At 36.9% G+C, this 27,935-nt stretch overlaps 4 protein-coding genes across 5 annotated transcripts in view; 1 reads left to right on the top strand and 3 right to left on the bottom strand.

The window, feature by feature from the left end:
• The first annotated feature begins 95 nt into the window (after positions 1–95).
• On the top strand, positions 96–6,926 carry LOC139935816 (protein SGT1 homolog). Its single transcript, XM_071930414.1, has 6 exons — positions 96–306; positions 1,620–1,716; positions 3,202–3,309; positions 3,824–3,914; positions 4,273–4,460; positions 5,458–6,926. Exons 1-6 carry the CDS (start codon positions 260–262, stop codon positions 5,563–5,565), a joined length of 639 nt encoding a protein of 212 aa, XP_071786515.1. The 5' UTR covers positions 96–259; the 3' UTR covers positions 5,566–6,926.
• LOC139935817 (NTF2-related export protein 2-like) lies at positions 6,595–11,713 on the bottom strand. Its single transcript, XM_071930415.1, has 4 exons — positions 11,667–11,713; positions 10,040–10,126; positions 9,079–9,223; positions 6,595–8,379 (listed from the first exon to the last, which is right to left on the bottom strand). The coding sequence occupies exons 1-4, from the start codon at positions 11,685–11,687 to the stop codon at positions 8,216–8,218; spliced, it is 417 nt and encodes a 138-aa protein (XP_071786516.1). The 5' UTR covers positions 11,688–11,713; the 3' UTR covers positions 6,595–8,215.
• Positions 11,714–12,539: 826 nt separating this feature from the next.
• LOC139935815 (protocadherin Fat 1-like) overlaps positions 12,540–27,935 on the bottom strand; it is a 123,400-nt gene continuing 108,004 nt past the window's right edge. The window contains exons 29-32 of one of the 2 annotated variants that reach the window (XM_071930412.1): positions 27,658–27,815; positions 26,952–27,140; positions 22,133–22,159; positions 12,540–18,184 (exon numbers count right to left, since the gene is read on the bottom strand). In XM_071930412.1, the coding sequence (XP_071786513.1) occupies positions 17,547–18,184; positions 22,133–22,159; positions 26,952–27,140; positions 27,658–27,815 (1,012 nt within the window). In that variant the 3' untranslated portion in view covers positions 12,540–17,546. The remainder of the gene's footprint in view (positions 18,185–22,132; positions 22,160–26,951; positions 27,141–27,657; positions 27,816–27,935) is intronic. The other variant, XM_071930413.1, reaches the window with a different exon arrangement.
• On the bottom strand, positions 23,204–24,402 carry LOC139935845 (uncharacterized; the record flags this gene model as incomplete). Its single annotated transcript, XM_071930444.1, has 1 exon — positions 23,204–24,402. A coding segment is annotated over one exon (930 nt), but the record flags the coding sequence as incomplete, so codon positions are not given.

The raw sequence follows: 27,935 nt of genomic DNA, 5'->3' as shown, positions 1-27,935 counted from the left end.
AGTATCGATACTATGTTTTGTAATGCGTTTTTTATGCATAAAGCAAATAATAAGTTGGTGAGTTAGCTCCAAAAAAGAATCGATAAATTGTACCAGGGAAAGCACCTCTAATCTTTTTCTGGAGGTTTCTCTCTGACTCAAGACTGAGCATTCGGGGGAAGTACCACATCCAACACAACAAGCCTAAACTGTTTTGTTAAATACCGACAAAAAAAGGTCCTTTGCAACATTCGACTTCAAAACATCAAAAGCCGTCATCATGGCTGATGAAGAGACGATTAAGGCACCTCCAAGTGTGAAACAGAGGTAGGATTAACATGATTAAAGGAAAGAATACGACCAAGAAGTGTAGAAAACCATGGAAACATACATGAGCTGCATCCAATTCGTGAAAAACATTTTTGTATCGTATTTCTGGGAATCGAAATCAATTAAAGGAACACGTTGCCTTGGATCGGACGAGTTGGTCAAAACAAAAGCGTTTGTAACCGTTTTTTATAAAATGCATATGGTTTGAAAGATGTTTTAAAAGTAGAATACAATGATCCACACAAGTTTGCCTCGAAATTGCGTGGTTTTCCTTCTACTGTGCGAACTAACATGGTCGGCCATTTATGGGAGTCAAAATTTTGACCCCCATAAATGGCCGACGTGTTAGTCGACACGGTAAAAGGAAAACCACGCAATTTCGAGGCATGTTTGTGTGGATCATGATTCATTGTATTCTACTTTTACAACATCTTTCTACCCATATGCATTTAAAAAAAAACGGTTACAAACGCTTTTCAAAGACCAACTCGACCGATCCAAGGCAACGTGTTCCTTTAAACACAAGTTTTCAGTAAACTTTATTGCAAATGAATGTTCTTAACCAATCAGACGATATCCCCTAAACATTTTATTTTATTTCTTTTAAACATTAAAGATAAATTTGAAGAAGTTTCAAACTTCTAAAGTTCTACTGACAATGACTGATCACCCAGGCTTAGTGAATTGGGGGGGGGGGGTGGACTCTGCTCTGCTCTGGGTCTTGAGTATGTGATCCCTTTGCAGCACAAATTTTGTAAATCGGGATGGGTGCAGCTTTGCGTCAAAGCAGCCGTCAGAAGCCGTCAAAATGGATAACTTTCCGTATGGCACCACCACTTTTTCACTTATTTTTACAAAATAAAAAGGGATATCTCATCAATTTAAGGTAAATTAGATACTATATTAATATTTCATATCAAATGAAAAAACGGTGGCGCCATACGGAAACTTTTCCAGGAAAATAAACAGAGTGGAGACAAAAGGCACAAGAAGTTGACAAAATCCTACAAAACTAGGGTGCATAATATTAAAAAGCTTGACTTGAAGATTTAGAGGAGCCTGGAACCAACCGGTAGCCTCATCCCTTTTGATGGCGCAGGCAGGGCAGCTGCTTTGGAGGCGGTGGGTTTTCCCTTTTCGTTTATAATACTGGATGTTGGATTGTATTCTAGTGTGAAAGGATCATTACTCAAGGTTGGTAATTGGAAGTACAAACTTTTTCAAGTGGCAGTTACAATTGAAAAATTGGATTACACAAAAGTAAGATGCGTCTTATCAAGTTTGATGTTTTAAACCTAAATTTCTTTCAGGTATGACTGGTACCAAACAGACTCTCATGTGATTATTACACTGCTGGTTAAAAACGCCAACAAGGAAGACGTCGAAGTGAACTACACAGATAGAGCGGTAAGGTTTGGGATGAGCTACAAATGTTATTTTTAAGATGAAATGGTAGAGGTTTACTTTCGAAAAGATTTCCAAAATCATTCAGATTGTATTCCGTTATGGGGATCCCATATCATCAAAATCATAAATTTAGCAAAATTAGCAAAACTCTATCAAAATCCACCTATTGACAAATAAAACAGTTACATTATTTTGGGGACCAGTTTCTCATAAATTTGTTGATTTTTCAAAAAAAGATTTTACAGGTTAGATTAAAGGCAGTGGACACTATTGGTAATTATCAAAGACCAGTCTTCACAGTTGGTGTATCTCAACATATGCATAAAATAACAAACCTGTGAAAATTTGAGCTCAATCGGTCATCGAAGTTGCAAGATATTAATGAAAGAAAAACACACCCTTATCGCCCCATGGTCACACCTTGTGTGCTTTCAGACGCTTGATTTTGAGACCTCAAATTCTAAGTCTGAGGTCTCGAAATCAAATTCGTGGAAAATTGCTTCTGTCTCAAAAACTACGTCACTTCAGGGGGGGCCGTTTCCCACAATGTTTTATACCATCAACCTCTCCCCATTACTCGTTACCACGGAAGGTTTTATGGTAATACTAATAATTATTTTGAGTAATTACCAATAGTGTCCACTGCCTTTAATAGTTTTAGTTACTTGATTTTATTATAAACCCACCTACTGTCTGACCACTCAATATCATCCACTGTGGTTGTGAACTATCTATGCCAGCCTGTTTTATAATATCATGTGACCAGTGCACCTTTTCTACACAGTACATATTCAACTCTCCCACTGTCTGTCCATTTAATATAATCCGTTGTGGTTGTGAATGACAAACTATACCAGCCTGCAACATGATGTGGTGAATGCATTCTTGATCTATAGTACACAGTCAACAACCCAACCCTCCATTCAATATCATAATAGTTTTGAATAACTAGTCCAGCCTACAACATGATATCATGTGGTGAATTTATCTTTTGTACACAGTACATAGTCAACCCTCCTACTAACTGACCATTCAATACCATCCACTATGATTGATCTTGATAGATAAAGTATGTCTGTAACCATACACCGATGTGTGTTAGCACTGTATACTCAGTACTTTCCCGAGTCCTGTGAAAAAATATCACAGGCAAGTTACTCGGGTGGGATGTCTGTGATGATGATATCACAATGTGGTTATTCTCCTTAGTTCACATACATGTGCCCAGCTGTTACAGCATACATAACCTGTGCAGTTAAATTATCCCAAGGGTTGATCAACAAACCAGCAACTATTAATACAAGTTGTTGAGTCTTTAAAAATACTGTAATAATAAATATCTCCCAAATCAAAAATCTACTCCAAAATCTATAAAGCAATACAAAATATCAAAAGAACTACCTGCGGTAGTAGAGTATACCTGACCATGCAATGCCTCAAACCCATATACTGCAAATATGAAATATTTTGTTTTTCTCTGTCCAGTTAAGTGCCACTGTGAAGCAGGCATCAGGAAGTGACTTCAGTCTGGAGTTGGACCTAGCACACAATATAATCCCAGCCAAGTGTATCACGTCCATAAGGAAAATGAAGGTTTGTTGTTTGTTTGTATGAATGATTTTCCCATCAAGGGAACTTGGCAAACTCCTTCCTACAAGGGATATAAACACCAAGCTGGCAACAGCTAATCTCTCTCACAAACATTGGTTTAACGTCTATGATTATGAATTACACAAAGCAAGAAATTGTGATTCATAAAAACTAGATGACAATCTTTATTCTAGTCATTGTGAAATCAGCGGTTAGCTGGGGGATTTGAACCCACAACCCTGTGATTGCAAGTCCTGCAGTCTAACCACTTGACCACGGTTTGTACTACTGTAAGCTTAGATTGCGTTGTGCCCAACACTTTCACCAATTTCAATTAAATAAATGCCCACTCAAGACACCAGTAGACTGGCGGTCTGGGACTTGACTAGAAAAAAATGGTTAACCCCTTGTGCCTCTTAAAATGTTACCTTGACCTAAATCAATTCTGTACAGCCACACAGAAATAATAAGTGAAATGGTTTTTTCTTCTGAATTTCCGTATCCGATTGATAAACAGATTGAGTTGAAATTGAGTAAAGAGGAGGGATTGAGGTGGAATAAGCTAGAAGGAGAGGACACGCTGGCCGCAACTGTACCAACGGGAGACGGTGAGTTGGGATTCTTCTTTGAATTAGGTTTAAATTGCAGGGGGGAGGTTCACCGCTGACTTAAAGGTCTGAAACTAGGAATCGAGAAATTGTGATTCAGTAACTAGACATTCAGTAACTAGATTCAGTAACTAGATATTCTAGTCATTGTGAAATCAGCGGTTAGCTGGGGGATTCAAACCCACAACCTTGTGACTGCATGTTCTGCAGTCTAACCACTTAACCACGTTTTCGAGTCCCACTCTAGAATTTTTTTTTTTAACCCCAAATCATTTAGAATTTACCCAGTCAGTTTCCCTTGTGGCTTACAATATTTGACATTTATTTAACAACACTGATTTGTGTCGACTGTTTGTAGTTACCAAAGACACCGTGCATAATTACCCGACCTCCAGTCATGTGACACGGAACTGGGATCAGATCGGGAAAGAGGCGGAGCAAGAGGAGAAGGATGGTGCCCAAGGAGAGGCCGCCCTCAATCAACTCTTTCAAAAGATCTATGGTGACAGCACTGATGAAGTCAAGAAGGCAATGAATAAATCATTCGTAAGTGGTTTATAGAATGTTGATGTGAAAAACATTACACTCTGTGTTCGATCAATTTGCCACTCTTTAAACTCCATTTACCAGGAGCTCCAAAATACACAATAAGCAATTTAAAGCCATTATATACTTTCGGTAAACAGTCTTGTCCAAGGCTCACACTTCGTGTATCACAACTTCCATATCAAATAACAAACCTGTGAAAATTTGGGCTTAATCGGTCGTCGGAGTCGGGAGAAAATAACGGGAAAACACACCCTTGTTTCTGCACGTTTCGCCGTGTCATGACATGTGTTTAAAATAAATCTGTAATTCTCGTTAACGAGAATTGATATTGTTTTACTGTTTTCTCAAAAAGTAAAGCATTTCATGGAATAATATTTCAAGAGAAGTCTTTCACCATTGCCTTCTGTAAACCCTGTAAGTTATTTGTAAATCTGTGAACTTTTTTTTTTTCTGTTGCGAAAGGGTCCAATGGCTTTAAAGAAATCTATTTAAACCGCACAAACAGCAATGTTTTCATTGTTTTCCTTTTTGTATGTACCAATCATGCGGTTTAATAATCCAGGCTCTTTGGTTAAGGTGACATGGTCTGTACATACATAAATGCAAAGTTATTAGAGTAAATAAAAGTGTTTTTTTTTTTCTCTTGTTTTTTTTACAATTACAAAATTATTCTTGTCTTTAAAGGGCTTTGATACCTTTGAATCCCTATTCACTGTGAATGTAATAAAATTTACCTGTAGAAGTTTCAGCTTCATTAGTTGTCATTTAAAAATAGTGAAAATCACAGAGCCATGTTTTCAGAGTCTCGTAATGTTTTCTTATTGAGACAAAAAATTGTCATGAAAAATACAGCACCTCAGCAAGTAATATTTCAAGGGAAGTTTTCTATCATCATATTTAAACCATTCCGAATGTAAATTTGTGGACGTTTTGTGTCATATAAAAAGTACCCAAACCCTTTAAAAGTACCACAAATTGTGTCACTTGTCTACAGACGGAGTCTGGTGGAACTGTCCTCAGCACCAACTGGAACGAAATCGGAGCAAAGAAAACGGAAGTCAAACCACCAGATGGAATGGAACATAAAAAGTGGGACGTATAGCAACAGTTTCCCACAGAATGCAAAAAACAACGACTAAAAGCATCACTGCGTTGTGGAAAACAGATCTTGAAAAGAACTTATATGCACCAGCGGAGGTACTTTTGAAACAGACTTGATTGCTTGAGGGCGCCCTTTACTTGAGCAACAGTCAGATGACCAGAGCAATGAATTGCAATTGACTGGATTATGATTGGAGTAGAATCGGTCACCAGGAAGTTTGTGTTTCTCATGCATTGAACAACAATGGTATAACGTGCTCAGAGCTGAGCTTAACATGGAAGAGTTTGCCACATAAATCGGCACTTGCAGCACCCTTGAAAGCTTGTGATTTTCGAGCAATATGCACAGAATTTTCTCGATAAGCAGAGCCTTGAAATTGAGCCCAGGAAATAAAGTGAACATAAAAATGTAGCCTTTGATGTACTGGTGTTCCATTTTAGAGGCTTGCAAGTCTGGATTAAAGTCACCAGATTCTTTGAAGACAGCAAATATTTTATCAACATAAATTTCTGTGGTATCGCTGAAACTTTATTATTGGTCCTGGACCTTGGCTGAATTTCCTGGCTCTAACCACCGAATTCTGCACTTGTGATCTCCATTCTTCGCTTACACGGCAAGCAAAAGATTCCTTGATAACCTGTGAAATACGTTTGACACGAGCACAAAATTCTCTGCTTCCGTAAGCACTGATCCTTTGATTACAGTTAGCAGTCATAAAATTGGGCCCAGTTAGTGAATGGTAAGGGCGAGGTTTTTATTTGCCAAAACGGTAATCATTGACCATTTTTGGGGAAGACTGGGGGTTGAATTTCTAATAATCCTAATCTTCCTTGACTTTCATTTCTTCTTCTTCACATGGTGAAATTGATATCATTTGTATAAAAGAACGATTGTTGCTGTAGACCTGAAGTAGAACCAAGCAATTCCAAATACTGTTAATGGAAGCTTCAAATTGTGATGACACATTTTGGTTAATTTCTTTGCAGAAAAAGCTTTATAACAAAAGTCCTGGACAGAGTTTTAAATAAAAAAGGTGTTTATCATTTGATTTTATTGTTTAAGATTATATGGCAGCATTTACAGACAATTTGTTGCATTTAAATCTTACATGTAAACAAACGTCCAAGGAATATACATACTATTAACTTTGGAAAATTCTTCAAAAGAATCAACCAAATCAGCATTGGTTCCTATGAGCAGACTTCTACAAAAACTTAGATTTCAACTAAAAATGACTTAAAATTATTTTCCAAAGTACTTTTTGTATCCATGCTGTAAATACATGTACAATTTCTGTTGAATTGTTAAGCCATTGCGATTTATAACATGATGAATTAAACAAAGGAATTTCTGTTAATTTATGATACGGGAAGAGTTTTGCAATGTGTTCTTTCATGCTCTTGGTAGCCTAGGCTCTTTAATCTAATTTTGAAAATCAATAAATACATTTTTGATTGAATCCAAGATGTATTGAATTTGGTTATTTCCATTTCGAACTGTGAAGGTTGTACATGACCCATTTCAGCTAACATTCTTCCAACATCACTTTCTAAATTCTTGGTACGAGATCTGAGTGGTTTAAAGGGAAGGTACACGTTTGGTAATTACTCAAAACAAATATTAACTAAAAACTGACTTGGTAATGAGCATTGGAGAGCTGTTGATAATATAAAACATTGTGGGAAACGACTCCCTCTGAAGTAACATAGTTTTTGAGAAAGAGGCAATTTCTCACTAAAAAAGTTAAAGACTTCTAGCTAGAAGTCTTTTATTCTTATCTGAAAGCACACAAACTCATCCAACAAGGGTGTTTTTTCTACATCATTTTCTCGCAAATTGAACCCAAATTTTCACAGGCCTGTTATTTTAAGGTTGTGATGGGATACACCAAGTGAGAAGATTGGTCTTCTGGACTGGCCCTCCCTTTAAAACAATTTATGCAAATTTCCCTAAAACAAGGGCTAAAAACCACTCTTGGTATCGGGCTACAAGAAGAAATTGTTCAAGAATAAAATAACTTTAGGGAGCTAACGGTAGAGTCTAGATTTTAGAATGGAGTGAAGCCCAATCTGATGAGAGTGTGAATTGCCAATATTATTGGTTACTGAATCCAAGCAGGTTACTACGGTAAAACCTGGTGGACAAATCCTACAGAATCACATGCCTGCATTGGGCCAGCAGGCGTCAGCCATGGTCAAATTCTGATGTCATTGTTTAGTAAACTTGTATACACCATTGTTCCCTTTTCCAGGTTTAAAACAAACCTACAGTTTAACAGCACATATCTGAAGATTTGAATTTTGAAATATTCCGAAGGTCGAGAACCATCCTAGGTACATGTACATCTTGCAACGCACTCCGGTCACCCCTCACTATACAAGAAGACAATCTCTCATCTGATGCTACACACATGTTTTTATCTTCTGGCGTCAAAGACTTCAAACCCCTCATACAACTTTCCTTGCGGAAGAATCCTCCTCTATATGTTATGTCACTCCTGGTACCGAGGCACATGCTCTTTACTCTACAAGAAGACAATCTCTTGTCTGATGTTACACACTTGTTCCTGTCTTCGCCTGCCGTATACTTCAAACCCAATCCATACAACTTTCCTAACGGAAGAAGCATCTTACGAACAACCACATTCTCGTCACTCTTGGTACCTGAAGCAGTCGCTTGCGATCTTCCAGACGCCCGCTTGAGTCCGCGTGAGCATAAAGTTTTCTGTGAACTGGAAATTTCGTTTGTTGCCTTCGAATTTGACCCACCCACCAACGATGACCATCACTGTTGTCTGGCCCTGTGTGATGGCAGCTGGTTAAAACAAACAAAAGAAGGTTTTTAGAATCAACAGCTTCAGAATATGTGCTTGAGCTTGACTGCAAACTGTCATAGCACCTAGAAAACTTTTAAATACTTTACAAAATTCAATGTAATAATCAAAGAATTCATTATAAATTGTATACATAATAATCAATAATAATCATGATGTTAATACAAAAAATTATTATAAAGCTTTATCAACAAGCGTCTACAAGCATTAGTTATTTTTATGAAAGATATGCTATATTCATATGTTACCAAGACATGCATGAGTAGGAAGGTTAGAAGACATTTAAATAACACATTCTCCACCATTGATTAAGTGAAAAGTTTCAGTGAAACATTGCAATAGTAATAACCGATGGATAACAAGTCCAAAACAATGATACATATTATATTAAAATAGAAAACAAAATAGTTATGATACAGAAATAAACACAATATTGGAAGTACACACAATGAAATAATAGTTTGATATTGTAAATACTGTAGTCCTAAATGTAGTGTGTGAGACAAACATTACTCATCTATAAAATGGTCAGAATATTCCTTCTCTAAATGAAAGACACAATCATCAAAAGTAAATCATCAGAAAATCAAATTATTCAGCAACTGGCAACTAAAATAAAGCAGTGACAAAAGCTATCTGCCATAAATAAACAATTTTTTTTAATGATTTGCGGATCATACCTGGTATTGGCTGACAGTCCAAGGAGTCAATCGTATGTTCACTCGTTGGTAACTGGTCAAGGAACTTAATGATGGCTTCACCTCCCTCTAACGGGTTGCCGTTCCATACCATCGTAGCTGTATCCATATACAACTTATTCAGCAACTGAGATGTGAGAAAAATAGAATATTCAGGAGTAATAATTTTGTTATTTTAAGGTTTTTTCTTTTGATTGCATTAACAAAGACAAACAATAAAAAGCACAATAATTGTAATAACAATAGGAATTTTTTAGAATAGGGCTCGAATTTGAGGGTCGTGGGGAAATCCACAAGATCAAAGGGCCAGTTTTACAAATTGTTCACTGGACCAGAGATGTTTCTACAAGACGAGAATCAAAGTGAGAAATAGTTCCTGACACAGTTTAAATAACATGCATTTAAGAGTTTTTATTTGAAAAAGCACCAGAAATGTTACATAATATTAATCTCATCTGGGGTTTTTTATGGGTGCTAAGCAACTACTTCATTGCTAAATAGAATTGAAAGATGTTTTCTCAGAATCATTCAAGCATTTGAATAAAATTTGTTTTGTTCACAAGACCGCTGGACTTATCCGGTCATGAGTCTAGAGTCTACATAAAACCATTTCAACTCCTGTTTATAGTGTATGCAGAATCAACATCATAATTGGCACTTGGGTTAAATCCAGGCCTGATACTTCATGGAGGCAACAAAGGCAATTGCCTCTGTGCCCCTTGGTCATTGCCTTGGTGCCCTTGAAATGCTCCAGTAGAAATTTACATTTTCCTCATAGGGTGCCCTTTACCAAGGAGAAAATGCCTTGGTGCCCTTGCCCTTTCAAAAACGAAGCATACAGGCCTGCAAATCATTCACTACAAACTTTACCCCCAGGTACAAATTATTCCTGGGCGGAGAAGCATTATAAAAGAACATAAAGTAAACCAAACTTATTACTTACATTTCTTCTCTTGTCAAATTTTTCATAAAACAATTTATGAAATTCTTTGCCAGCGAGTGTCGCTTGTTCCAACTGTGACTTTATATCCTAAAGAAAAAAAACAAGAAAAAAACTCAAACCCAACCAAGAAAATCACTGACAGGCACATAAGACTGCAGTGCACGCATTAGAAACTTTTGGAAAAGATACGAAACCCTTCCTCTGCATTTGCAATCATTTTGACGGGGAAAACTTATTCACGAAACTTAATTTAAAAGTGTAGGTTGTCATGGTTGTGGGTCCATTTACCAAGCATTCGTCTTTATCGGTCGTCAATAAATAATGACAAATAAAAAAGATTAAAAAGGAGTACAGTCAGCGCCACGCACAAAACAGGGACTACAGACATCAACTCAGTCCCAAAGACAAAACTCAGAAGTGCCGGCAAATATACACTGCCTACCCAACCCCAACCAAGCCTGCCATTACCCCCAATCAAGGCTAAATTTCTATGCATTTTTATCATCATCATTTATGCCGCCGTAACACTTTCTGTATGGTGCCACCACTTTTTTACTCATTTTCACAAAAAGAGATATCTCATTATAAATAATTTTCTTGCTACTTTCTGGATCCTTCCCTTAATCCCTTTCCCCCTCTCGTCTCTATAAATGGATATGTATTTGTTTGTACTTGTTTCATGCCTCTGAAGAAGGTCCGGATTGGATCGAAAGCTAAGGCCGTCTACCCTATTCATTATGAATTCGGGTCATCTCGTACCCAAGTCAACTCGTACCCAAGTCAACTCGTACCCAAGTCAACTCGTACCCAAGTCAACTCGCACCCACATAAATGTTTACTCGTACTGATAAATATTGTAGTTTAATTTATTTATTTATATTGTTAATCATACATTTAGCTATTCATTGTTGCAATGATTTTGTTTTCTTGTTTTTTTTCATATTGCAGTTGTTTTTTTACTTAGTTAGGCCCTATCAGTGGGGGAAATTAATCAGAGAACTTTTTTTTAATATAGGCTTGTTAGAACGAATTTTTTTGTTTTTTTTATTCATTTCGGCATACAACGTACATTGTACGGTACGAGTTGACTTGGGTACGAGTTGACCTGGGTACGAGTTGACCTAGGTACGAGTTGACTTTGGTACGAGTTGACTTGGGAACAATATTTTGGGTACGAGTTGACTTGGGTACGAGTTGACTTGGGTACGAGTTGACTTGGGTACGAGTTGACCTGTTTCGATTCATTATTATTATAAATAATAATCATATCGTATCAAATGAAAAAGTGGTGGCGCCCCACGAGGAAACTTTTCCATGCCACCCACCACCAGACTCTAGCCCACATTGTCACTTGTTTTTGAGCAGCTTAGCCACAGTCCACACACAATATGGCAAAGCTAAACCACCAAACGAAGTGACCGTGGGCCATGGTCAAACCGCACAGTTACAGTCGGTGACAATCTTTGGGCTAGCTAAATTGTTCTATTTTAAGTAGTTTCTCTCATAAACGTGGCCTTAAAATGTTAGATAGCTATTGTAGAACAACCTTAAATACAATTTAAAATTAATGTTCAATACAACGTGCACAGAAATGACATTTTTTAGTCCTAAAACCGCATGGACTTACCATTGTTGTGGACGCAGCCATTTTTAAGGATTTGCGAAGAAATATGAAGCACGCCCTCAAGTGATGAGTTCATAGTAAGTGTTCCACGCATACACGAGAACAAGTCTAACTTTTTATGCTCGTACAGTGTGCTAGTCTTTTTCGTGCTTTGTTGAATGCTTCCGGTGCTTTTAGCAAAAATGTTTAGCAAAATAAAGTAGGATAACAGTTTTATATAGTGTTATGGCTGGTAAACTTATTCTGGTTATCATAATCTTATGAACTTTTGGATGGTAACCAGTTTCTGCTAAGCAATATTTGTTTGGTGCTTAGCAGGTTTTTGTGCTTACACGCTTTATAAAATTCAGCCAAGCTTGTTGGGTTAGGAACTGCCATCGCTGCTTAATTATTTTTATTATTTTTTGCAAGAGTTCTTCCTTTGTTTAAAGCCATTGGACACTTTCGGTAAACAGTATTGTCCAAAGGCCCACACTTTGTGCATCACAACTGATATAAAAAATAACAATCCTGTGAAAATTTAGGCTCAATCGGTCATCAGAGTCGGGAGAAAATAACGGGGAAAACCCACCCTTGTTTCCGCACGTTTCGCCGTGTCATGACATGTGTTTAAAACAAATCCGTAATTCTCAACAACGAAAATTGATAATTGCTTGAATGTTTTCTCGAAAAGTAAATCATTTCATGGAGTAATATTTCAAGAGAAGTCTTTCACCATTACCTTCTGTAAACCCTGTAAGTTCTTTGTAAATCTGTGAACTTTTTTTATATTTTCTGTGCCGAAAGTGTATAATGGCTTTAAGGACCCCAAAACAACATTTAAATTCACACACCGAAAGTCAAAACAAAAGCAAACATTAAACAAACCACTTTTTATTTTACAGTTCCAAGAATATTTTTTATTATCTTTTCCTTCCATTAACTTTGATTTACTTACATTTTTTGGCTAGTTAAAACACAATCATTAAATTTCCTCTTTATTCTTTTTTTTTACAATCTATAAATGTTGTACTTTGATTTGATTATTCTTCAACAGAATTCTTATCTTTCCTTCAACAACAGTACTTTCAAAAGAAGCAGAAAATATTTCAAAATTTTAAAGATAATAAAAAACAACAAAATAATAAGCACCAGAAACACGGTATCAAATATACAGAGTACTAAGAAAAAATAGTACTAATTGTGTCCAACTTGTCTTATGCAAACAATATTCAAAAAAGGACTTGACAAAAGTTCTAAATCTCTTTCTACAAAATGAATTCCAAGACCTTTGCTGGTTTTGTATACAATTAACGTAAAGCTTAGATTAATTTCAACAGAAGAGATAAATATCTTTAAGGAAAACAAAAATAAATACTACTTAAAGTGCTGGTGTAAACTTAACAAATGGAAAAAATGGCATTGCCAAAGCTTTTACAAAAATGACTACATACAGATGATTTTAAATCGACATCAGATCAAAGTAGAAAGACAACAATGCTATAAAAAACACAACTAGTTACTTAAACAAAGACAATCATTTTCTTTCAGAAAAAAAACCTTTAGGTTTGGCTTGATTTGTAGTACTAATGATTTTCTTTCTGTCTGTACGGTTGTAATGTTGATGAGGGTATAAATATACCATTATGCTTCGCCGTGTACAATTGTTCCAAATTAAACTATGGGTGATTTTCTTTTTTTGTAATGGGGCCAAACTTCTCTGCTACCTAGACTAATTCCACATCAGCATTATGGGTAAATTCTGTAAAATGCTTGTGACTTTGCCTGGCAACTAGTATGACAAGTGTTCAAGACGCGACTAATTGAAGCGTGACTAGTCGGAGCATGAATTCCAGTAGTTGCCCAGGTCTAGCCCAAGAATGACTTGAGCAGAGGTGTGATCATTCAAATCATGACAAATTATGAGTAGTGATTAAAAATTTCAAATCAAATCCCTATTAACAACAATACTGTAAGAACGTAAACATTTTATAATATAAAATGTTCAATTCGAACTCAAACACTTTCCCACATCGAAACATTCTATTAAAAAAAACTTTAACAACAGAAAACAACACAACCGAATACAACTACAAACTTTATTAATCTAGAATACTTAAGTTTTTTTTGGTTTGGAGAACAGCATAACTTACTTAGCTAAAAGAATAACTTGAGCTGGTTTTCATATCACAAAAGTCCCCTCTCTTTTTCTTTTCTTTTTTTTTTTGGGGGGGGGGGAGGAGCTGGGGGTTGAAAATACTAAAATTCATAATGGCCTTACTTTTTAAAAAGGTGTAAAATGATTTGTTGATTAAAGAAATAATAAGAGAGGCACATAAAATTGTATATTAAAAAAACTGAAAGTAAATTCTGTTTTGGTTAAAATATTTTACATTCCTCACTTTTTCCATTCTTGAAGTTGAATTTTTGTTGAAGTTTTTGGAGGATTCCTCCCAATTAATCTGAATTTATTCCAGAAAACCACCATTTTGAAAACCAACTGGAATTACCTCCTTCTTTTTACATGGTGTGCATTTTTGAGATAAAAAGGTCCACCTTTCCATTTTGTTTGAAGATATACATTTCCCCAAAAGTAGTAAGCCATTATTATGAGTATTGAATACAGTAATTTAAATATGGTTTTGATTCTTGAATACAAACTACTATCAAGGCTGGACTGGGAACCATGTGGAAAGAACATTAAAATTGGTCATAATCATTACAACACTGAATATTCATAAGGCCAGGAAAATATTTGCATAAGAAAATGTAAATAGTTGAAAATAGCAAGCTATGAATGAAGATTAATCATCCGTATACTTAAAGCTCAAAATAGGAGAGTGAAATCTTTTCCTTAATTACACGAATAAATCCCTTCTCAAATCACACTCAAATGATTTGTGTACTGACCAATGAAACTGTCTCTCATGACATGAATTATTCATTATGTACTTTTGCATTATTCATAAGCATACACTTTACACATAACCACATCGGTATATACACATGAAAGAATGTCAACTTGTCACTATGAGCAATACACAGCCTATATATAAAATCTTTTATAGAGACTCCATTTTGTACAAACAACCTTGAAACTTTTAAAACGATTTAACCCAATTTTTTTCCTTGGGGATTTTCCAGGTAATTGCTAAATATTATTTGCATGAGATTGCAAGCATTGATGCATTCTGTGTGACTTATAAATCACTGTGACTCATTCACATAGTTCATTAACATGCGCATATTATTTGCATATTCATAAGAGAAATATTTTGTACATACAACCTTGATACTTTTAAAATGTTTTAACCCAGTTTATTTCCCCTTTGGGATTTTCCACTTAGATATTTAACAAGCACAAAAAAATATCATGAATATGTATTCAATTGACATGATAGTTCTCACATATTGTCAAGAATTTGCTAAAAACATTATTTGCATTAGAATAAAAAACATCTGCTGATAACATTGCAAGCATTAATTGGTCATGTACTAAGCAAAGTAATGCAATCAGTGTGTACTATAATTCATTTACATAGTTCATAAACATGCGCATATGATTTGCATATTCATAAGAGGGGAAGCTCAAAGCATTAATAGTCAATGGTTGAAATAATAGAGTACTGTTATTTGCATATCCTGAGATTAAGCCCCACCTACCCCTGAAAGATCAAAATGAATTAGTTTCCGCATAAAATTTATTGCAATATGGAAAATCACTTTTCATATAAAGAGTATTATCGAACAGGGAATACTTTGAAAGAGGAGCTAGTTTTTACAAAACATTTAAAAAATATTGAGTGAAAGGGAAATGAAGTAAGTACCAGGCAATGATATTGTAGATTCTTGCCGTATTTCCTTATCTGTACAAGAGCTACATGGACTAATGTACAATGAATACTTTTTGCAGAGTAACTGCATAGATAAGGACATTTTTTATAATTAGTGAAATACATAACAGATCTTCCCTTATTTATAACAATCCACCATTACTGGGTGTTTTTTGATGTTTGAATTGTTACTGTTGATACTATTGTGTTGTTTATTTTTCTAGAAGTGGCAATTCAAGGAATTATTGCCAATTTACATTAGTAAAATGTAGCACAAAATTCATCTCACACATCAAACTGAAGCCTACGCCGTTTACAGAAATCTCAAATGAGTATTTTGTTGTTGAAACATCTCCAAACCAGCTGAAAGATTGCTCATCAAGAATTCTAAAACTCAAAAGTAAATCCCTCAGATTTATTGCCCCAGTAATTGTGGTTTGTTTTGTTCATGCAAGCAGAGACCTATATTGAAAAGAGCACCTTTGTTTCATCGTAAGGAGTTACATAATGCCCTATCAGTGCAACACAAACATTGTTAATCCTTACATTAAGAGTTTGATATTCTCAAAACGTTGTATCTTGCTTAAAACAGCCCGATTGTCACACAAAACAAGTAAGTGTCGAGATATAACGTTTTTACACTGAGCATGCAAGTGATAGATAAGTTGGCAAAATCGAGATACAACATTTGTGCACTGGCGTGACGATTCATGGTCCACGAAAATCCTGATTCAACGAAGAAAAATCACGAAAACAGGAAAAATCCTGAAAACGGAATAACTCCAGACAACTCACAAGGCTTGCTTGAGTACAGAAACGAAAAACCCTCTCACTAGTTAGGGAAGAACATTTTGACAGGTAATTTATCAGAATACAAACTTGCTTCACCTTTGGTATAAGTTCGCTACATATTACTGTGTATATTTTTTCCAATAATTGAGTACTCAAAATATAGACACGTCAAGGAGAAGTATGGGCTGTTTCGGACAAGCACAAGTCACTAATACCTTTTTAAACAGCTTACACCATTCTGAGCCAAAGCCCTCATCATTTTAAGGCCAAAAACCTTAATTTCAGAATTTTTAGGAAATTCAAACAAAACAACCAAGTGGAGAACACATACACTTTTTAATGGCAGTGACTCAAGACTGATTTGCCGATTTTTTTTTTTTTTTAACATTTAATCTTAAAAAAGTTCTCCTGAAAATGTGTGTATTTAAAAAATATTAATGTCATATCACTCGATGTTACAAGATTAGCGCTGTCGGTAATTAGTTTTGCAACATGAACAAGTAACCAATTTGTTTTTAAACTGTTGATGATTAAGTAAACCTGTGAATACATTCCTTCTTTCAAGGTGAACACAATCTATTCTTGAACAAATTTTATTATAATCCGTTTTACTGGAACGTATCATAAAACCACATTAAGTGCAGAGTATGACTTATATTTATTTAGACCCAGCCAGCGACGACATGATCTTACCACAGACAAATGAATCGAACAACATCCGATGATTTCTCCTTCCATCATTCAATATATACAACATATTTTAAGCATCTACAAGCGTTACTTGATGGAGATAAAAACTAGGATTTCTCCCAAAACCAGACACTCATCACACTGTACCAGAATCCCATACCACTTTCATCCAAGGCCCAATTTTATAGAGCCGTTAAGCAGAAAATACTGCTTACCAAATTTCTTCGCTGAGCTAAAAAAAAAAAAAAATGAGTTGGGAACCAGTGGCAACAATGAAACTTTATGAAATTTTGGCTATTAACCTGAATTCTCAGTACATAGCATGTTTTTGTGCTTACAGGCTTTGACAAATTGTGCCCTTGGCTGTTTTCTGTAGAGTCGCTAAGCAGGTAAATATTGCTTAGCAGGTTATCTCCCGGGCAAAAAATAATGATCAGGAAACAAGTATTGAGAAATGGATTTTTTCAGTACTGAACATGTTAATTGGGAAAAACATTGTCAATGGCATATTACCAACCAATGTGTTTATTTCCACAGTGTGATGAATGTCTTTCCAGCACCAGTGAATGAAGTATTTAAGATAAGATGATCACACGTCTGTATGAAGGTTCTTCAACTGAGCGTTAAGATCTCCGTCTCTCTCTTCTTCATCGTCGGCACCATCAGCGCTGTCGTACTCACTCAGTGCCATCTCGCTGTCTGGATCACACTCTCCCGAGATGTCCGAACACGAAGCGTTGGTGTCTGTATACACTGACATCGACATGTTATCCATGTTGGCGATAGCTCCTTCAAAGTCAAAGTTCAAGTCGTTGACGGCGGCGGCAGCCCCTCTGGATGGAAACTGCCCCTTCTGAGGGTAGGGTAACCCGTCTGTGATCTCGTCATCGTACTCCATATCGGGCTGTGGCAGTGTGGAGTTACTGATGCTGTGTTTGGGCAAGTACGAGTTTGGATGTTGTTGATAGTGCGACGTCAACCCGACGTACGGGGTGTCGTCCACGGGTGGATAGTTCTCTAATTGCTGACGGAAATCCCGGAGTGCTCGCGGGTACGGCATGTCTTCGTTCTCCGCTGGGTAGTCGGTGTCCTCCCCGACAAACTCGTCTTCGATGTCGTCGTTTGAGAGGTTAGTGTTGGTGGGCGACTCGGGCGTCTCATATTGCATTTCCGGGATGTTGCTAAGGGGCTCTGAAGGCAACCAATCACTGTTGTCCCATTGGTAAGCTGTAAATAGAATACAGGTAAACAAGTTTAAAAACGCTGGTAGGAAAACAAAATCCAAACATTACACAAAGTCACTTATTATGAACTCTCTTGGAATGTCAAAGGTCAAATGAATCTGCAACCACCATGCTTTTTTTAATCCTTAGTATCATCATATCTAGCGCCATTTGCAAAACCACGGTTAAGATTCAAAGGCTCTGGCTTGGGCTTCACCAGTAGTTTTAAAAACATACACTTTCAGAACAGAATTTTAAACCAGCAGATGGTGCCAAACCCGGAGCTGAAGTCTAAATCGTGGTTTCGAAAAGGCCTAGGAGTGCAACCATAACAAATAATAGGACAACCAAAATACATGCTACATGACTGACTTCAAATCAAAATAAATCATCACTATACAAACAAATTTGTTTGAAAAATCCACAAAAAAGTATATACATGAATGATGAATCTTGGTGCTTTGTGAAACCATGTGAAACCGAACCCATGCCCGAAGCAGCAGTCTTGTAATATTAATAATAGTAATAAGACTTGTAATGCGCTGGGTGTTCAAGGCGCAGAAATTAGGGCACAAAAGTTTTTCCTTGATACCGGAAATTAATACTAGAGCACCCCAAGGGGCACCGAGGCAATTACCAGGGGGCATGGGGGCAATTGATTCCGTCAAGTATCATGCCTAAGGAAAAAGTACTTCCATGAGAAACATAATCTCAAATACTTCTGAACTTATTCTTTAAACAGGTTGCTTAGAAACGTTAACCTTTCTAAAAAATATTAAGATAAGAACGTAAAAACTCAGTGAAGAAATATAAGTTGATAAGGAGAGTTAAGGGGAGAAAAATTGGAGGACTCAAATTATAAAAGGGTAGTTTCTTATTAAAAGATTCCGACAAAAACATTTATCCATTTATAAATATTTTTTCTTCTTTAAAGAAAGAGAATAACATGAGTTACACATGATTGCAATAGACATTTGTAATGCTTGGTCCATCTTCGCTTGGCTCCATGTATACAATCAGAATTATGGTTTTTGGTTGGCGTTATCACTGCATTTTAGACTTTTAGTAGTGTATAATTTGGTTCTGATAAAAACTAGTTTTGTATAGTTCTTAAAGAACTTAATTTCTTTTTTTTTGTATATTTTGCCGTGGAGTAGATTACTGAGTCGAGAAGAGTGGGATATTTCTTCCAAAAATCCTCTCTTCTTAAGTGAGACAAGTCTGGTCTCAGGACTGCTCTAGTCGTGATCAAAATTCTAATGGCCATTTCTTAGAAGGTACCAGACTATTCTTGTCATCACAGCCCTAGTTTGGTTACATTGTGTTGAATGGAATAAAACCGAGATGGACGTCCCATAATAAGGTTTATGGTCTGATTAAGATTTAGAAATGAGGAGTGTAATTTGGTTTGAAATAGTAACTATTCTTACAAGAAATAAGTGTAAGGAATTATATGGAATGGGTGATTGAAGCAATGTTTGTGTTCTGAATGTTTGTGTATAAAGTAAGCCGCATGTTGATGTGTGTATGATCACCTGGGCTTATTTCATGGCTCTGCTTACCGCTGAACTCTGCCCTTATAACAACCATTCTCTGCTTATGTGCAAGCGCTGAATTTCTGCACTAGCTGCAAAAGCTTGGAATGCCTAGTAACAAGGAGTACGTGTGCGTACTAGCAAAAATTCCCCACTTACCCATGAAACATGCTTGATGTAAGCACAGAATTCTGTGCTTCCGCAAGCGCTGATTCTTTGCTTACTGCAAGTCGAATTTCTGCGCTAGCTGCAAAAGCCTGGAATGCCTAGTAACGTGGAGTACGCATGCGCACTAGCCAAAATTCCCTGCTTACCCATGAAATACACTTGATGTAAGCACAGAATTCTGTGCTTCCACAAGCGCCGATTCTTTGCTTACCACAAGTAGAGCCATGAAACTGGCCCCAGATGTTGGATCAACACAGAAACATAAATAGACAACAGACGGAAACATGGACCAGAATGTACGACCACAACAAAAAGAAAGACTTGTTTCTGGTTGGAGTTTTGGTGCTTCTTGTCGTTTTGTAAAAATTTGACCTGAAAAAAACGTTTAAAACAACTGGCTCATACAAAAGGCATGCCAAGCTCAAGATATTCTTCATTCAAAACACAAGCTCCAACCAGAAAATGAGGTATGGAAAAATGCCTAAAGTAAAAGAAGTGTTTTCAGTCAAAGAGCAACCACAGATAACATATTTTTCTTGTCAGCATGCCACATTAATGTGAAAGGTGTTATTAAAAGAAATCAGCATGTCATTTTACCAGAGAAATATCACCAATGTCATTCACACAGATATTAATTTCCACAAGATACCACAGAAAAGGTTAAAATAATTGTCAAGCTCTCACTGCGGAAATCAAGAATGATGCAGTCTTGAGTTAACATTCTTGGCATTTTTGATTGGACCAAACAAATCATTTACCATGTAACCTGTGATATTATGTGTTTAACATGTTTTCAAAAGAGCCACAGAGCCTGGACTTCCTGCAGGCACAATTTGTACACAGCTCAAAGAGCCACAGAGTCTGGACTTCTTCAATTTTTACACAGCTCAATGGTAAAAAACAAACATAAAATCTAACATTTTTTAAGGGATTCCACCAGTCGACTTTTATCAACTTGTTATTACAATTCAAGATGTTGTTGTAACATGGTTTCAATTTGACCAAGGTAGTATCTTGCCTGCCTAGGAATGCAGTGGAATGCGCAGGTTCACCCGTTTTTTCGAACGGGGTGACATGGTCTAGCTCTTCATTAAAAACCATCAGCGCATGCCAACTCAACTTCCAAACTGTTTTAACTCGATCTTAAACCATCTGTAATTTGACTCCATGCTAAGCATGGTTAGTTTCGATGTGAAGTGCTGGACAAATTAGGCAACAAGTAGATGATATCGGAGGATTTGAGTATTCAAACCGACTGTCCTGATTGGTGGAGACAATGGGATGCAAAGTTATCATTATTTGGTAAGATTGAGAGTTGGAGAATGATTTCATGAGTTAGCCTCCTTCAAGATTGATGTGACTGTCTCAAGATTGGGCACTTTTATCATTTTGAGCAGTTTTGGTCGAGAACCAACAAGCTTCATAAAATCACGCAGGAAATAAAAGTGCCCAACTTAAAAACACAGTCACTAGTGTGGGTGAGCATGCAGTAGTGTTTAAGTGCACATCTTCTTATGTGATGGACCTTGTTCCTAGACTCATATTCAGACAGTTCACAAGGTTCTCTACACAAACATGGAAAAGGTGCCAGTCTTCTTAAGGAGTATACCACACATCTGTGAAAACTTTGTGAATCAATTGATTCACTCTTGTTGTTTGTGGTTTTGCATCATGTTCCAAAAACCATTACATCAGCAAATTTTGTTCCTCAATTTCCATTAAATTGTTTTCTCAATTTCCATTTGTTTTAACAACTAATGATTTTTTTAAAAAGTTTTTTAATAGCCACCAATGCTTGAATTGGAGATAATATTCTTTTGAGTAAGAACTGATATTTTTGTGTAGCAATTTGCTGCGCTACACCACAGAAATAGTTCACTGATGGCATGCCCTACCCTTCTATTATTTTTTTTCTTACTGAAAAGTAACCAAGTAACAAGTTCATACAACCGTGTGTTTCAAGAACATTAAGAACTGTCTAAATATTAGCCCTGAATGTTGACCCTTGACCCAAGTGTTCAGTCGGTAGATGAGGAACAAGAAACCACAGGGCAAGTATCGCCACCGTCTACTCCGACCACACCATTCATGTTAAATTATGGCCACCGTCTACTCTGACCACACCATTCCATTTCATGTTAAATTAAGTGAGTACTGAGAAACACCTCCATGCTTTTATGTTGTTTTAGTATACTTCGTTATCTCCAGTGTTTTGTTAGTGATCAAGAAACGGACTTTAACGAGGGTACCTTTATGCCTTAACATATCTCCTGAATCTAGAAGGAATAAAAGCAGGTTGCAGAGCGTGGGGAGAGTCACCGCACGTGACCAATAAGGACCAAAGGAAAAGAGCAAGAAAACATCGGCGTGTTAGATTCTAAATAGGTGTGCAGTAAATTGTAAACGTGCTGCACTAACAAGGGTGAAAGGTCAAAGAAGAATCTTCTGTGTTTTTTTTTTTTTTTTTTTTTTTGGGGGGGGGGGGAGAGGGGGTGCCGACAGAAAGCAGCTTGAACTACAACTAATGTGATTTGTGATTTAGCTGTGTGGTAGTTTTGATCCAAACTGGTAGTCTGTCCTTAGGGGGCCTGTTTGGCAATTGGGCGAGAGGAGTCAGTGAACAGCTTTTGAGATTTCTCCACTGGGAAGGACAAAGCTTAACAAAATATGCAGCGACTGTTTTCATTAATTCTTATTTATAGTTACTATATATTATTTGGTTTGCGGTAACACCATGTGTGTATCTACTTGCCAGGTAGAGTTTGTTCTTTAGAGAACTGTCTTAGATTTTTTCTGATTTTTGCTCTAGTCATCGTCAGGAGACTGATAACTACTATTTTTATTTTAGACTTGGACTGGAATATCTTTTTTTGGATACAAGAAAAAAATGAGATAGGCAAGCCATGCTTTTTAAAGAAGGGAGTTATGACTCTACCAATGTAGCGTTGTCACAAACATCGCAAATTGGGTGCGAGAAAGTATCGTTCTCACAAACATCGCAAAGTGGATGCGAGAAAGTATCGTAAAAATCACAATCGTCCACATACAAGATACATTACTAATGCAAATCATGCATACAATATACAACACCATCAAAACTTCATGATCTCTAAAATAAGTAACAATTAAAATTGACAAATGAAAAATGTTGGAAAGTAAAAACAATATTTAAAACTAAATGTACAAAGTTGAATATATTATGCCTAATACATAATAACATTTTTGTAAAATAATTTTAAAGAAATAATTCTGAAAGAAAAATGATGGTATAAGTAAAAACACTTGTAATGTCAACAAAATAAGTGTGTACCTGTTAATTTATCATGTGCTAAATGACCAAGGATTGTTAGAGCATGCTAGAAGATTTACAGGGTATGTCAAAATAATTCAAAAGGGATTACGATGGTAGAACTGGCAAAACAGTCAGGGGGAAAAAATTATACCACTCGGTTTACAGTTTCACAACAGGACGAAAACTGAAATATGGAAAATATCAAGATGGAGTTACAAACGGAAGGAAGAGGATGATCGAATGACTACAAGGAGGATTTGAAAACGACCGATGACTACATCTTACAAGACATCAATCCTAACCCTTCTTCTTTCCCTCTTCGTCATCTTCCTCTGGGTTCTGAGTGATGTAAACCGTCTGATGAGTGTCGTGGAACTCTGTCATGGTCTCCAGAGGGGTTTCCATTTCCAAGAAGGAGGGTGACGTCGATGATTCGTTGTTATCGTCCACCGTTTGACAACTAACGTCGGCGAGAATCTGGACGGGGCCTTCCACCCCGAGGGCTTTCTGAGTCTCTAAGAAGTCTAAGGGAGGGACGTTGTTGAAGCCGATCTCGCAGTCAGAGTTGCGTTTCGATGGATCTGAAACCACAGATCCACCGTCGCTGCGACGCTCTATTTTCAGTCCAATCATGTCGGCGTAGGATCGTTCGGTGTCGGAATCTGTCTGGGTGTCTGATTGTGAGCTATCCACTTCAAAGCTACTGATTTCAGGCTCCATGTTGAAGCGGACGCTTTTTGGGGTGGCTATCGGGGCATCAATATCCGTTTCAAGAACAAGGCTGGTACTGGACGGGCGCTTCTTCAGGATTGGAGACTTTGGGGCGTACTTCTTGGGCGACTTAGGGCTGGGGGACTTCTGGATGATCGGGGCGACGTTCTTGAGTGCTTGACAGTTCTCCTTTCTCGGCTCGGTTGGGGAACCATCCGAGATGGATTTTACGGGAGCCACTGGGGACATTTTTGACGGGGATTGAGGTTTCTCTGAGGGCTTAATGGGCGACTGCCCCTTTTCAAACGATATCACAGTGTCTTGACTCGTGTCGGAGTCGCTTTGGTTTGACGACGGGGTCGATGGAGACGGAGGCTTTCCTGCTAAGGCCGATTTATTGACCTCATCAGCTGTAATTGGCACAACCTTATTGGCTGTGACATCCGAAGTGTAAGCATTAAAGCAGAATAGGCAGAAATAACGGTAGATAATGTCAGTTATTAGAAAAGGGGGTAAAGGTTAGAGGTTATTAGCAAGCAAAATGGGTAAGTACAAGGTGCTGAATAAATGCAATGTTTCATACATTTTTATTGGATGGTTTCATATGCAAATCAGGTGCTCATGATGCAATTTTTTTATGCTAGCCCGTTCTGCCCGTTAAACCTAGAAACAATCTGGTTACCCTCAGGAGCAAGAGGAAGGAAACCACAGTCCAGCATAATGCAATGTTTGGTACTAATGCAACCTAGGCAAGATGCTTTCAATTCACCAAAGGTTAAGGTCGTAGATTGGTTTTGTTTCGCATAATGCTGATTTATAGGCTAGTTTTCAAGGAGGCAAATATAAAAAGCCTCATGTGAAAGTTTCAGCTGAATAAAGTGTCTACTTGTTGAAAAAAAAAACCTATCACAGTATTAATTTTAAGTTTAATGAGGCTACGGCGGGTTGCATCTCTGGCAGTAGCGTTCACGAAACGAAACCAAAGAATTTGAATTTTCAGTCAACCACAAAAAATCTGAGAATCAATTCATGCATGAACCATTTCTCAGATTTGTATGTTTTGGGGTGAAAACTATCCAAACCATTTTACTTCAAAGGAAATCCTTTCTCAAAATAGTTGAAATTACCAACAGCTACAGTGCTTCTTACCAAGTAAGGTGTTCATGACCATTAACTTTTTGGAGTATTGTACCAATCTATGACCCAACCTTGCAGCCAATATTTTTGATTTCAGACTCTGATGCAGATGTACAGCTTACCGCAGCCCTGAGTAGTTTATTGAGTCTCTGAGTAAGCTTGAATAAATGAAGAGCAGTTAGGATCAGAGAAAATGATGTGGATGGATGTTAAAGACACTGGACACTATTGGTAATTGTCAAAGACCAGTCTTCTCACTTTGTGTATCTCAACATATATTCATGAAATAACAAACCTGTGAAAATTTGAGCTCAATTGGTTGTCAAAGTTGCGAGATAAAAAGAAAGAAAAAAAAAACTTGTCGCACCATTGTCACATGAGGTTGTGTGCTTTCAGATGCTTGATTTCAAAACCTCAAATTCTAAATCTGAGGTCTCGAATACAAATTCGTGGAAAATTACTTCTTTCTTGAAAACTACGTCACTTCTCACAATGTTTTATACTATCAACCTCTCCCCATTACTCGTAATCAAGAAAGGTTTTATGACAATAATTATTTTGAGTAATTACCAATAGTGTCCACTGCCCTTAAAGGGAACGGATACCTTTGGTTTCGGGAACAAATTGGTTATTGATTATTTTAATCCTATATAGATCTATACAACAAGACTAACCTGTACAAAAAAATACTTCAAAAGGTGGTTGTGTTTTTGAGATATTGCTGAAAATCTGGAGCGGTTTAGGCCACGCAGGAAGCATGATCCGTAATTGGAATACACAATTTGAGAATCGTTTCTGACAGTTACGTTTCTCAGATTCAAATTTTGGGATAAAAACTGATATCATTTTCCCATAACCACGATACCTTGTAGTGTAATGATCCTCAAAATGCTTTGTTCTAACGAAAGCTGCTGTAATTTTAACCCAAATAAGTTTGTGTTTCTATTAGTTTTAAGAGCGGTTACCAAACGTATACTTCCGTTTAACATGGTTTGTTCGTGAACATTTCACTAGAATTACTCTAGAAATACAGAGCAATCACATCACATGAATCATTCCCTTTGGAAATCCTCCCTCGACTTCAGGGGAATATTAGAAATATACCTCTAACAACTTAAACCACTAAGTAAACATCAGTCCTACAACATGTTGTAGAAATACTTGCTTCGTTAGGATTCAGTAAACGCGACACACTCAATGAAACTTAAAGGTGATGGTATCCGTTTATAGTTGACTATTTTACCGGCGTAAAGTAACTAATGATTAAGTATGGATAAATCTGTTAAGATGGATGTTGACATGCAAAACAGTATCAGTAAAGTGATGGGATTTTAAAAACATTAGAACTCCTCACGAACCTATTCTCTATATCCACATAGGAGATTAAAGAGACTTTGAAAGTTATTAATACTTATTAGTTCGTGGAAGGTAATTAGTTAGTTCATACAGAAGTGACATAAATGGATTATTTATTTAATTTCTTAAAGGAAAGGGGGTCCGTTATTAATTGTAAGACGAAAGAAAGTTTGTAATAGTGGATGAAGAAATAATAAGAAGTGTTATAAGGAGCAGAGGGCAATGGTTAATCCTCCTTAATAAGGCAGTTGAAATGGACGGCCATTTAGCACATCTTGATCAATCAAATTCTATCAAAGTAAATCAATTAATCAAACGTCTGACTAGGGTCGAAACGTCTTGCCATAAACCTTTTTGTGCATTTATACCATACGTCCTTTTCATTGGTGAGCAGTTTGCATCAGTTATTTTCATTTTACGATATTTTTATTACAAAAGTGCAATTAGTTGACCGATCAACCCACTTATATCCCGCAAGAATAAGCCTGCAAGGTAAAAACAAAAATTAGTTTTCATGAAAATTTGTATATTTTTAAAGCGAGGAATTCCAATAACTAGAGAACTAATCTTACCGGGCAAAGCGTCGTCTTCATTCTCCGTATTGATGGAGCTCATTGAGGTAACCTCTGCCATGTTGTACTGATCATAAGCTGGGGGTTCCAGGGGCATGTGGCCATGGCGTGCAGGAGGTAGGATGCAGGGATGGGAATGCTGCAGGGGGTGGTGGGCGTTGATAGGGGCATTCTTGGCACTGTCACGACCTAAGGGTGCGTCAAGGGGGCAAGGTAAAGTTACTTTTTAAATTTATGTGAATGCTTTGATCATAACTTCTTTTAATTTTTCATTAAAAAGTATACATTTTTTTTGTATGAACCATAAGTTTGTTTGTGGTTGGTATTAAAATTGTTCTTCTGAAATAATTTTGTTGTAAAAAAAATAAAATTCTTTCGGATATCATGCTTTGCCTAGAAGGTTAATTGTAATAATATTGTAATTCTGCCGAGGGAAGGGTGCAAAAGAATGCTGTGTTTTCAAGAACTTGACTTTTCTGCATCTTTAATCTTTGAATCTCTTATCTTTGTTCAACTTTACATGCTTATAGCTAGCTTTTGTAGATCTTTTTGCGTTTCTTTGCTTGCTTGTATTTTGCTTTGAGTTTGCGTTGTCTTGCACAGGTTTTCTTACTCTATGCTGTGATTTACCAACTTGTACTTGGTTGTGCTTTGGGAAAGGGTGGTTGTTTTAGCAAGTTCACTCTCCATGAAATGGCAAACTTACCATCAACGTAGCTCTCATGGGCACTAGGAGCATCAAACTCCCAGGCTGGCTTAGCAATGGAGTCGCTGTCCGATGCCGAGTTGGAAGGCAGAGGGGGCAATGATGGTTGCTGGCTGATGGGCTGACCGTGGTAAGGCTGAGCGTCATCAAACCCATATCTGTGGAAAATTGCAGACAAAATAAAATTGTTTAAATAATTATTTCAGATTATTTCAAACCCCTCTTCTCATTTTACATTGACTTCATTTCCACGGCCCACTTTCATAAAGCTGAATAAA

The sequence above is a fragment of the Asterias amurensis genome, chromosome 4 (assembly GCF_032118995.1).
Source record: "Asterias amurensis chromosome 4, ASM3211899v1".
In the NCBI taxonomy this organism is placed as follows: domain Eukaryota; kingdom Metazoa; phylum Echinodermata; class Asteroidea; order Forcipulatida; family Asteriidae; genus Asterias; species Asterias amurensis.
This window is presented reverse-complemented; position numbering and strand designations above follow the sequence as displayed.